Source organism: Lutra lutra, chromosome 11 (genome assembly GCF_902655055.1).
Source record: "Lutra lutra chromosome 11, mLutLut1.2, whole genome shotgun sequence".
Taxonomy (NCBI): Eukaryota; Metazoa; Chordata; class Mammalia; order Carnivora; family Mustelidae; genus Lutra; species Lutra lutra.
Genome location: NC_062288.1, coordinates 79834806 through 79847137, shown reverse-complemented (window position 1 = coordinate 79847137; position 12332 = coordinate 79834806). Strand labels below are relative to the sequence as shown.

The 12332-nt window shown below is 39.6% G+C and overlaps 1 protein-coding gene across 4 annotated transcripts in view; it reads right to left on the bottom strand.

Annotated features, from left to right (window-relative positions):
* The window catches only part of PTPRZ1 (protein tyrosine phosphatase receptor type Z1), a 180976-nt gene that overhangs the window by 65860 nt on the left and 102784 nt on the right, over positions 1-12332 (bottom strand). For all 4 annotated transcript variants that reach the window (XM_047695500.1, XM_047695501.1, XM_047695503.1 and 1 more), the window contains exons 7-8: positions 4404-4561; positions 4101-4251 (exon numbers count right to left, since the gene is read on the bottom strand). In XM_047695500.1, the coding sequence (XP_047551456.1) occupies positions 4101-4251; positions 4404-4561 (309 nt within the window). The remainder of the gene's footprint in view (positions 1-4100; positions 4252-4403; positions 4562-12332) is intronic.

Here is a 12332-nt window from a genome sequence, read left to right as displayed (position 1 = left end):
ATAAATATATAAAATCTTAAAAAAAAAAAAAAGACCACAACCAAAATCAAGTGTCAGATGCTTAACCCACTGAGCCACCCAGGCATCCTGTAACTTGACAAATTTTATTTAACAAATAAACACTGGCCAGCAAGGTTTGACACCAGAAGTCTACCGGATTTCAAAACCCAGAGTCTTCCCCACTGTGCTGCAGGATGTCCTTGCTTCTTAGTGGGAAAGTCTTGCTAAGAAGGCAGCAGGAAAGCATCTGGTGCCTGGGAGGCATGGGATGACCTTGAACTTCACCTACTTTACACTCATGCTGTGTTTTTATGGTGATTCACACATGCTCCTCATTATCTAAAAGACAGTTTTTACTAACTCCTTTAAGGTTCTGTTAAATTCTGTGATTCTTAGAAGGGCCAGTGTCCATTCCATGATGCCAAAAAGAAATGTCTCTAATAAATGGCAGCTCTACATAAAAATGCAAAAATAGGGGCACCTGGGTGGCTCAGGTCATGATCCCAGAGTCCTGGGATCGAGTCCCACATCGGGCTCCCTGCTCCACGGGGAGTCTGCTTCTCCCTCTGACCTTCTCCTCTCTCATGTTCTTTCTCACTGTCTCTCTCTCAAATAAATAAATAAAATCTTTTAAAAAAATGCAGAAATAGAGGACTGAAGTGCTGGTAAAATATGCATTCATTCCCAAACACTCACTGAGTTCCTGCTGTACAGGAACATTGAGTTCATTGAGTTCCTGCTATACAAAAATGAATAAGGCTTAATCTCTACCCTCAAGAAGCTTACATAGACATATAGACCTCACACGGTTTTTGCAATTATTTGCAATGTTTTTTGCAAAATATATTTTTCTACAATGTATTTACTGAAGGCTGAATTGTGACAATTTTCATGTCACCCCTTCTCTCCCGGTCAAAATGAGGATGCTAGATATTTATAAAATCAAACTATATAAATAAAACCTGAGTGTCCAAAATTGAGGAACTGGTTTAGTAAATTCTTATGACAATACAATGGAATACTACACAAAATTAAGAATGGTACATATTTGTATCATCGAGTAAAAAAAATTAATAAACATATAGGTAGTAAGTCTCATTTTTGTGAAATAGAAGAATATATTTTTGATTTAAGAGAAAGTCCTAGAAGGATATTCACCAAAATCCTTAGAGTGGTTAGGTCTGAGTGGTGACATTACAGGGAATTTTAATTTTTTCCTGTGTGTTTATCTGTATTTCATGCCTTTTTAATAATGTTCATGTAGTAAAAACTTATTTTCAGATTAAATTTAATAAAGATTAAATCCTGAACATAAACACAATTCCTTAATTTTTATTCTCAAATTTAGTCCCAAAAAGTAGAAGCGGGATAATGTGTCTATTAAGAAGAAAACCATCATAATATACCCATGGCAAATGATAATAAAGATTTCTTGAATGCAAATACTCATGATGGGAAAACTAAAAATTCAATCGTTCCAGTTTGTGAAAAAAGCCAATGTCTTTTCTTTTTCTTTTTTTTTTTTTTAAGGTAGTCTCCATGCCCAATGTGAGCCTTGAACTCAAGTCCCTGAGACTGAGTTGCACGCCCTACCTACTGAGCTACCCAGGCACCCCTGCTATGTTTTTATCATATGAAAATGGATTCTTTCCGTCATTCAGTGAGTATTTGGTGAATGAGAGCATTATGTTAGCCCCTCAATGGAGGTAAAGACTTATTTACTTCTTTCACAGGGCTCAGTGTCCAATGGAGGAGACGAGTAAGTAAATGGACAATTGTCATACTGTGGCAAATGCTATGCACTTTAGATGCACAGAACACGACACAACACCAGACGAGCATCACTGACTTTGTATTCTGTGGCCATGACCTTCATGAGGGCCCATCCCACTTGATGAGGATGGAGATAGACTCAGAGATGGTCTCAGATAGACTCAGAGATAGACTCAGTGATGCAAAGTCTGCTTGAGTCTTGAAGAATGAGGAGGAGGCAAGCAAGTGGAGACAGACTAGAAGAACAGGCCGTGGCAAGGAAATAGCATGTAATATGTAACGTAGGAGATGCTGGTCGTCCATTTTCAGGGGACATCAAACAGTTCATTTGGTACAAGAACAGGAAGTTCGTGGCAGAGAATTAAGCCTGACTAGGAAGTGCTCTACAGGACCATGCAATGCTGAATGGTTTGGATTTCATTCTAAAGTCAGTGGAAAGCCACTGAAGAGTTTTAATGAAATACAACTGAAAAAAGTACATAGCAAATAAAAATTTTATTTCAGTGCGCCTGGGTGGCTCAGTGGGTTAAGCCTCTGCCTTTGGCTCAGGTCATGATCCCAGGGTCCTGGGATCGAGCCCCGCATTGGGCTCTCTGCTCAGTGGGGAGCCTGCTTCCCTTCCTCTCTCTCTGCCTGCCTCTCTGCCTACTTGTGATCTCTGTTTGTCAAATAAATAAACAAAAATCTAAAAAAAAATTTTATTTCATTTGCTACTTGATCTATTGTATTTTCTAAAAAAAGATGATTAAATGTAGCTGGTTTTTTTTTTCCTAATCAATTGTCTATTATTTACGAGACAGAATGTTATAGTATTTAGTATTGCTGGTAGAAATATAATGAAATTTCTTCACTTTGAGACAATTCAATTAGAAATTTATGGTCATGTTAAATGTAGCTTATTCATCACTGTTGTCTTGTGCTCTATTTTGTTATTGTTGTTGTTGTTAAAGGATAAATAATTCTCACAAACATTACATTGAAATAATAAAAGCATGCTGCTTTAATGCTAATCTTCAAAAGCAGATGACTATTAGATTAATATTATAGATGGCCAAGAATTCACTGTACAGCTGAGATCAAAGAAGGCCATGTCCTTGGAAATACTTCAAGTCCGCAAAGCAAAGGCCACTTCACCTATTTCTTTCATCAACCAGTACACTCTCTGTGTAAGCCAAAAAGGAGAAGTCAGTAGATGCATCTGATCGTGTCCTCTGGACATTTTCAAAGGCTTCTGACTGTGGGTCAACTTCAAAAGACACAGAGGGCAGTGTGGAGACTTGCCCCTCATGTCCTCTCCAATGCTTGGGCCTAACAAACTTCTTTTCCCCTGAAGAAAAACTGAAGGAAAGACTCCCTTTTTATTCATTCATGATTCAGTGTGTTTGCTTTCAATCTCTGCTGCATGCTATGCTCTCCCCTCAGAGCTGCCCACATAAAGATGAGCGCTTTAAAACCCTAATCATGCGCCAGAACTCAGCTCAAATGTCGTTCTCTCAGACAGGCTCTTGCCCACCCCAAGCAGAAGTGATCTCCCCAAACTCTGTGCACCTCAGCCCCTTATTCATTCATTTCCTAGAGCTCTTAGCAACAAACACCATAAAGTGAATTTGTAAGTTGGCGTATGTGGCTTTGCCATCTATTACTGTGTGTTTTAAAAATCACTTTCCTTACTGAATCTCAGTATTTCTCACCTGCAAAATGGGGTTATATGTGTGGGGAAGAACAGCTTGCTTTATTTATTTATTTATTCATTCTTTCATTCAGAATCTCAAGCAGGCTGCATGAGTGCAGACCCTGCCATTGGGCTCAGTCTCACGACCCTGAGATCATGACCTGAGCCAAAACAAAAGTGGGACGCTTAACTGACAGAGCCACCCAGGTGCCCCAAGAACAGTTGTTTTTATTTCTATTTTTTAATGTTTTTTAAGGATTTTGTTTATTTATTTGAGGGAGAGAGAGAGCAGAGTAAGAAAGAGAGCACGAGCAGCGGGGAGGGTCAGAAGGAGAAGGAGAAGCAGGGAGCTCACTACGAGGGTTGATCCCACAATTCAGGGTTCAGTCTCTGGACCCTAGGATCATGACCTGAGCAAAGAAGGTCACTTTGTGGATTGAGCCACCCAGGTGCCCCAGAACAGCTGTTTTTAAATGTTATTTTATAAATGTGGTAACTGAGATTCAGAGAACTTAAATAGCTTACCTAAAGCTATAAAGCTAATAATCAAATGTTTCTAAAAATCTAAGTCTTGTATATTTTCCATTATTCCACAATTACTTCCTGTAACACTGAATCTATAAAAGTAGTAGAAAAATTATATTTCAATACATACCTGCTTCATGAATCTCTTCCTTTCCAGTATATGAGGAAAACACCTGCCTAGAGAACTTGTATTGTTGTTCTCGAAAATTATTTTGTAAGTAGTCCATCAGCATGACATAACCAGACTGCTGCATTGTAAGAACTTCACAAAAAACAGCCAACTGGAAAAAAGATCATTTAACATGCAATTTAACATATCTGCTTCAAAGGCATCTGTAAATGCTTTAAAATAGATATTCAGTAGTAAAGCTTAGAAAATAATTATTTTTAAATTGCTTCAAATTCCTGCATTTGTTTGAAATTCCAAGATTACCTGGCTTTCAGAGATGCTAACTGTATCTTTAAAAATAATCCAGTCAACAGTGTCTGTGCAGGGAGGTGATGTCAATGAGCCATTGTAAGTGTAATACTTGTCGGTTGAGTTTGGCAGAAGGTTCAGCAATACGAAGGGATCTAATGCAGCCTGTTTCCCTACAAAGAAGTAACAACATATATCTCAGTTGGAATCTCAATACTGGAACTTAGAAGTTCAAAGCTTCTATGAAACGGAGACATAGGGTTTGTTATAAATTTAATAAATGAAATTTTAAGAATATTTTAGATATATTAAAAAATGGTGATAAAACCAACATATTCTGAATTTCCTTATATGTATCACCACATAGGGTTAAATGTTTCAACTTTACACTAGCAAGAGGCTGGAGAGATTATTTTCAATATAAAAGATATTCAGGAATCATATAACCATCTTAATAGATACAGAAAAATCATTTCAGAAGACTTAATATCACTTTGTGGAAAACAAAAATAAAACCTTATTCTGGTGAAGATTATCTTCCAAAGCCTATAATAAATGATATATTTAAAAACGACTTATTGGGCAAGGTTTCCCCCTAGAGATATAGAATGAAACAAAAAAAAATGCTGCTATCACCATTTCTTTTTTTTTTTTTTAAGATTTTATTTATTTATTTGACAGACAGAGATCACAGTAGGCAGAGGGGCAGGCAGAGAGAGAGGAAGTGAAGCAGGCTCCCTATTGAGCAGAGGGCCCGATGTGGGGCTCCATCCCAGGACCCTGGGACCATGACCTGAGCTGAAGGCAGAGGCCTTAACCCACTGAGCCACTCAGGCGCCCCATGCTATCACCATTTCTAATTAACACTGAACTGGAGGACTGCGCCAGCACAATATAGTAAGAAAAAAAAAAGTCATAAAGATTGGATATGATGAAATGATACCATTGTATTTTGTAAATAGGTGACTGTGCATATAAAATACTGAAAAGAATTTACAGGCTTAGAATTAGTAAATTTATTTAGTAAAGTCACTGTATATTAGATCAATATACCAAAATTAATTATATTTCTATGTACCAATATCAAGCAGTAAAAAATGAAATTTAAAACAATATATCTCATAACAACAAAATATCAAATACAAGTAAATCTAACAAATGATGTGTATAACATCTAGATTGAAAATTACAAAATTTTCTTGAAAGAATTAGATAAAACCTTAAAATGATAGGAAATGCCATGTTCACGGATAGGAAGATTTAGTATGGTGAAGGTGTTGATTGTCCCCATACTGATTTATGGAGTCAACAAATCTTATCAAAATCCCAGAGACTTTTGTACGTATACGTATGTGTGTGTATTTACTGACATGTTGATTTTAAAATTTAAATGGTGGGCGCCTGGGTGGCTCAGTGGGTTAAGCCGCTGCCTTCGGCTCGGGTCATGATCTCAGGGTCCTGGGATCGAGTCCCACATCGGGCTCTCTGCTCAGCAGGAAGCCTGCTTCCCTCTCTCTCTCTGCCTGCCTCTCCATCTACTTGTGATCTCTCTCTGCCAAATAAATAAATAAAATCTTTAAAAAAATAAAATAAAATAAAATTTAAATGGTAATGGAAATAAAAGTTAAGACTATCTTGAGCAATAGCAAAGTAACTGGAGAACTTTCATGACCAGGTAGGAAGATCTGTTATATAAAACTATAGAGATCATGGGGGCGCCTGGGTGGCTCAGTGGGTTAAACCACTGCCTTCGGCTCAGGTCATGATCTCAGGGTCCTGGGATCGAGCCCCGCATCGGGCTCTCTGCTCAGCAGGAAGCCTGCTTCCGTTCCTCTCTCTCTGCCTGCCTCTCTGCCTACTTGTGATCTCTCTCTGTCAAATAAATAAATAAAATCTTAAAAAAAAAAACAAACTATAGAGATCATGAAAATGAAATAATCATGCAAAGATAGACGAAGAGATTAATGAAAGAGAATAGGGAACCCAGACCCATACATATATGGTCACTTGATTTAGGACAGGAGAAATTATTATGTAGTTGGAATGGAGGGCCTTTTCAGTAAACAGTGATATATCAATTGGATATCCTTATGGAAAAAAGAGAATCATGGTTCCCTACTTCACAAGGTAAGAACAGTGAGTCCCAAATAGATTGTAGATCTAAACGTGAACAGAATATTAAAGCTTTTAGAGGAAAACAGAAAATTATTTTTATAACCTTAAGGAAGGCTGAGATTTCTGAAATGGCACACAAGAAGTATTAATCGTAAAGAGAAAAGTGACAAACTTTAATGCATGATAATTAAGATCTGTTTATCAATAGCTACTATTAAGGAAATAAATGGTAAAATTAAGAGTGGAAAGCATATTCTGGATACAATATATAGGATAATAAATACTGATTTTATTTATAGATACAATATTATTTATTTTCTATCTTGTATCCAGAATAGAAAATTCCTATTAAAAAATTAGTAGAGCTTTCCTAAAAAGGCCATGTGGCCTTACACTCTGAAACAATCTTTCTCCTTGAGTCGTCCCATATTTGCTTTTGGACCTCTCCCACCGCACTTTTCAAAAGCACTGTCCTCGCCACTTAGCTTTTTTTGTACCAGCCCTCACTCGTATCAGCAGCAATCTGCTTGCCCGCGAGATCTAGGTGTAACTCGTTTTCCTGTCCTATCTAGCCCAATGCATGTCCTCTGTTCCCTCCAGGAGACTTAAGTCATTAAGAAGTAGTCTCTGAATCCAATTTAATCTAGCTTTAGAGGGTTGGCACCGTGCAGAGCAGTTCTGTTAGAGTGGTCAGTTAGTCCTGACCAGGAGGGGCCTCCTCCGCCCAGGGAACCACCCCATCCCTCTCGCACCAACCCCTTAGGCTCTACCGCACAGAATGATAAGCAGAACACACCTGCTACAGGGACGGCCTCAACTTTGGAGCATGCGCACTTCAGAAAGACCGCATCCGCTAGGAACCCTGACGCTATTATAATATCATTATAATATCCTTTGCATTGCGGTAAAGGGTTGCGCTTAGGCGCTCAGGGGAAAATGACTAAATTGCGGGGAAAAGTGGGAGCAGAGGAAACCAAGGCGGGTCCAAGAGTGGAGGGATAATGATGAGATGGGAGGGAGGAGACCAGATAACCCCCCATAGAAGAGGACAGTGAGAAACTCAGCGCGTTTCCACCCGTCCTCAGGTCAGCCCGCTCCTCTGCCTCAGGAGTGTACTGTCGATTTTTGCTAAGTGAAAAACAAAACTTTGCTACTTCAAATCTCTCTCGGGTCTCTTGACTGAATTCTTTCCCTCAAGAAGACAAGAACTGGGAAATTCCTCAGCCCACTGCAGGTCAACACTTTCATCCCTATTCGAATAATCTGGGGAGATTTAAAAAACAAAACAAAACAGAACAACAAATCAGTGTTCCAGATGCCACCCTAGACCATATTAATTTAAATCTCCTGCAGTAGGGCCCGGGCATTTACATTTTCAAGAAAGCATCCTCAGGTGATTTAACCCTGCAGCCAGCGTTGAAACCCCAAAGTAGAGGGAAGCCTTTGGGATATGTTAGTCTTTTTGAACCCATGTTCCGTATTATAAAGTAAAATAACCTGCCTATATTATTTTAATAGTCTATTTCAGCTCTAAACTCCATGAAGATTGGACATATCCAGAAAGCCTCAAAGAAAAAAAAAATTCCATTTAAAAATAAATTATTGAATGTTAATTTTTCTATAATCCAGAAACTCTTGAAGGAAGGAGGGATGCTGGTAATAATTAAAATTATAGATAACTGCTTTCAGTCTGAATTTAAAAATCTGCTTGGCTGAATTGATAATGTCATGTATATACAACCTAAATCTAATTTTAATCCATTAGAAAATTCAGGTTATGCTCCATTTCACGGATTAATTAGTAACTTCCAAAAGTATGTCCCCCTCTCTTTTTAATATCAACCGGAGATGATCAGAATTCAGACTTGGATTCAAGTTCCCTGAAACTGAGAAAAATATTTTTAATATGTGAATGTTTCCCATTTTCAGATTTATGCTTTTAATATCTGAAAAATGTTGTGATTAAATAACCTCCTTAATTATCAGTGCGCTACAATTGTTTCTTTTTTCTGATGAAGATGAAATTTATCCTACAAATGTTCTCTGGAAATGTGGATGTGAAGAATACTAATTAAGTAAGGACCCAAACATTGACTCACTGCTAAATTAGGCGGGAAATGAAATGACACCAGGAAAGCTAGAGGCCAGAAAAGGAAGAGGTGAGACCTGAATAGGGATGGTGAAATAGAGAATTTTCTTGAAATGCTAACTGTTTTGTACCTTATTTTTAAAATGTCATTTATAGGGGCACCTGGGTGGCTCAGTGGGTTGGGCCTCTGCCTTCAGCTCAGGTCATGATCTCAGGGTCCTGGGATTGAGCCCCACATCGAGCTCTCTGCTCAGCAGAGAGTCTGCCTCCCCCTCTTTCTCTGCCTGCCTCTCTGCCTACTTGTGATCTCTCTGTCAAATAAATAAATAAAATCTTTTAAAAAAAATGAAAATAAAATAAAATGTCACTTACATACATGTCCTAAATGTCTGTCTTCTGTCTTGAATAACACAGGACTTTTCAGTTACAGTAAAGCTTTTTTGATTAGACTCCTGTCTTCCGTGAAAATTGGAATAAGGTGATTTTTTGAATATGTGTCTAGCAAAAACATTTGCTTCATCTGAATCACCTCAGTACTGTGAGCGAACACAGGCTAGAATCACACCTGACTCAATGCTGCTGTATTTGTGATCATTCAGTCACTGTTCATTTGAACATTTGCTGGTGACTAACCAATCAGTCAGCGCTCCCCTTTTATAGGTTGCTGAGAGCAGGAGGGGGAAGATGAGTGGGGAGAGAGTCAAGGAGATAAAGACGAAGACCACAACAGGGTCAAGCACGTGGGAAGAGCCACTAAATAGTTAAAACCAAGTTTTACTGTGGAATTTAAGAAACAAAACAGAGCATCTTAGGGGAAGAGAGGAAAAATAAAACAAGACGAAACCATAGAGGGAGACAAACCATAAGAGACTTAATCAAAGGAAACAAACTGAGGGTTGCTGGAGGGGAGGAGGGTGGGAGCTATGGGGTGGCTGGGGGATGGGCATCAAGGAGAACATGTGATGTAATGAGCACTGGGTGTTATATAAAACTGATGAATCACAGGCCTCAGAAACCAATAATATATGTTAATTAATTGAATTTAAATTTAAAAAACGCTTTAAAAAAAAGACAACTCTTACTACTTAGGACCATAAGATTTAAGATGGTGCCATGTCAATGCCGTCTGAGAGGACTTTTCGGTATACAAATTCCTGGGCTGAGTTTGTGATTAAGAAACAACCAGAGGGGTGCCTGGGTGGCTCAGTGGGTTAGGGCCTCTACCTTCGGCTCAGGTCATGATCTCAGGGTCCTGGGATGGAGCCCCGCATCGGGCTCTCTGCTCCACAGGGAGCCTGCTTCCTCCTGCCTCTCTGCCTAGTTGTGATTTCTCTCTGTCAAATAAATAAAATATTAAAAAAAAAAAAAAAGAAACAACCAGAAACCATTCTAATGACAACTCCCATTTGAGAATCACCAATGATGTTACCTGCAGTGTGTCTCTTCCTTTGTGACTTGAGAGAATTTAACCAACAGTTCTCTTTTTCTCTGGACTCTGCTTATGGAACATTAATATGCTATCTTTGTATTGATACAACCTCTCCCTCTCTCTCTCCACTCCAAGGGTAGGACAATGCCTAACATAGAGCAGGTGTGGTGGAAGGAAGGGAATGAAAGGTAGGAGGGAGGAAAGGAATGGGAAATGGCTTTGTCTCTTGGAGAGGAATATAGGAAATGAGTAATCAGCCCACATTGGAATGAGACAGATTTTATAATCCTGATGATGGCTGAAAGTGTGGTTTGTTGAACAACTCACATTATATGGAGAATATGAAGCAGGATTTGAGAGTTTTGCTACAGTTCCGGTGTCACTGCCTACAGAGAAGCTCTGCCTTCAGTCCCCTTGGCTCCCAGCAGCAATGGCTGAGGGCTGATACTGGGAAGCCTTCCGTTTATTGGGCACGAGTGGATTTTCTAGACTCTGAAATAGATTTAGTCTAAGAACTGTCAAAATAGAAACATTTACCTTTAGGAGGACTTATTTAGTTTGTCCAGATCGTATCTAACAACCATTCAAATCAAACTGACACGTACCACTAATACACATCTCCACAATGTGGTGGAACAACTCTGTGGGCAGACCAGGAGCTCGATCCCGGCTCCACTCCCACTGACCAGCAGTATATGCTTAGGTGTCCTCGCCAAATATGTCGAAATATTAAGTATTTAGTGGGTGAGGTGACACACAGGGAGGATTATTCTATTTTCTGGTAAAAGAGTAGGAAGAAGTTGGTGCACAGGTAGCAGGGTGGGGAGACAGAACACAGAGTGAAGGAAGGCCAGTGAGGGTGTGTTCCCAGGCAGGCAGCCAGACTGTACGTTCTGCTTCCACGTGCAGAGCCAGGCTGGAGGCGGAGGCGCGCTGCTGGCCATCCAGATTCTCAGGGAGGCTGTTCAGTGGCAGCAGGGGCTTTGATGAAGTGTTTCTCTCAATGGCTTGCGGAGAGTCAATATTAACAAGTAAACTTTAGCCAAAGAACATGAGCAAAGTGGTTCTTCAGCTCACACGATCCTCAGAGGACCCTTTTAGAGAGCCCCGGGAATCACGGAAGAAGCCTCGAGAAGAAGGGGCCACGATGCCTCAGCGCCCCAAGTAGAGACTAACAAACCAGTGTTAACACCCCTCTCGTTGGCCCCACGGCCTGATGCGAAGCCCGGGGACATTCAGGCTTCATATTTTACCCCAGTTTCAATGTAGGAATGCAAGCCAACTGCCTTCTTTCAGTCTTGACAGAATCCACTTTCTGACTAAATGAGGGAAACATTAAGTGGCTTAGGGCATTCAGTGTTGAGCTTTGCAATCTCGTGGATGGAGGGAGAGAAGGGGTTCCATATTGCGTTGATTGTACCTTTCAGAAAAACCCGATGAGAGCAGCGCTGTGTGAGCTCACAAATTCCTGACTTCTGAAAAGCTCTGTCAATTAAGGTCCTTACATGTGATTGACAAAGATGAATCAATCCTAGACCGGGCTTTAGCTTTCCAAAAGGATCTATATGAATTTGGTTCCCAATTTCAAGAGTTTGCAGCTTCCCGGAGATGAATAATCCTTATTTTGTTAATAACTCAGGGCCGCGTTAATACTGCGTATGTGGATGCTTATGAAAGATAAAATAACAATAATAACGGGTTTGCTGTCTCTTGCCAATGTTGTTACAAGCATTCGCTGTGACAAATGACAAGAGCCATGAGATAGCAGGCAGAACAGAATCAGAGCACATGGTATCTTTTTTCTGTGTAAGTGTTCGCCTTCTTCCAAAAACCCCTGTCATAATGGTAAAGCAAAGGGACTATCGAGGAAACCACTAGGAAATAAGTTTTCACTTGAGTATCAATTCTCCTTTCACTTTAAGACATGATTTTTATAAAATTAACTGGTTTCAGATTATAAATTAAAGTCTTTAACAAATGGATAATGCAGGCAGAATGGATAAACACATTTTATTTTTTATTTTTTTAAAGATCTACTTATTTGAGAGAGAGGGTGTGCATGTGTGCATGTAGGCAAGTGCAAGGGGGGCACAGAGGGAGAGGGAGAGAGAGAATCCTAAGGAGATTCCTCACTGAACATGGAGCCCAACTTGGGGTTCAATCCCAGGACCTGAAATCATAACCTGAGCCAAAATCAAGAGTCAGACGCTTAACCAAGTGAGCCACCCAGGCACCCGACATAGAGAAATATATTTTAAATGCATGATGTAATAAGATTATTTTCAAGAATAAAATGAGAAAACTTCAACTT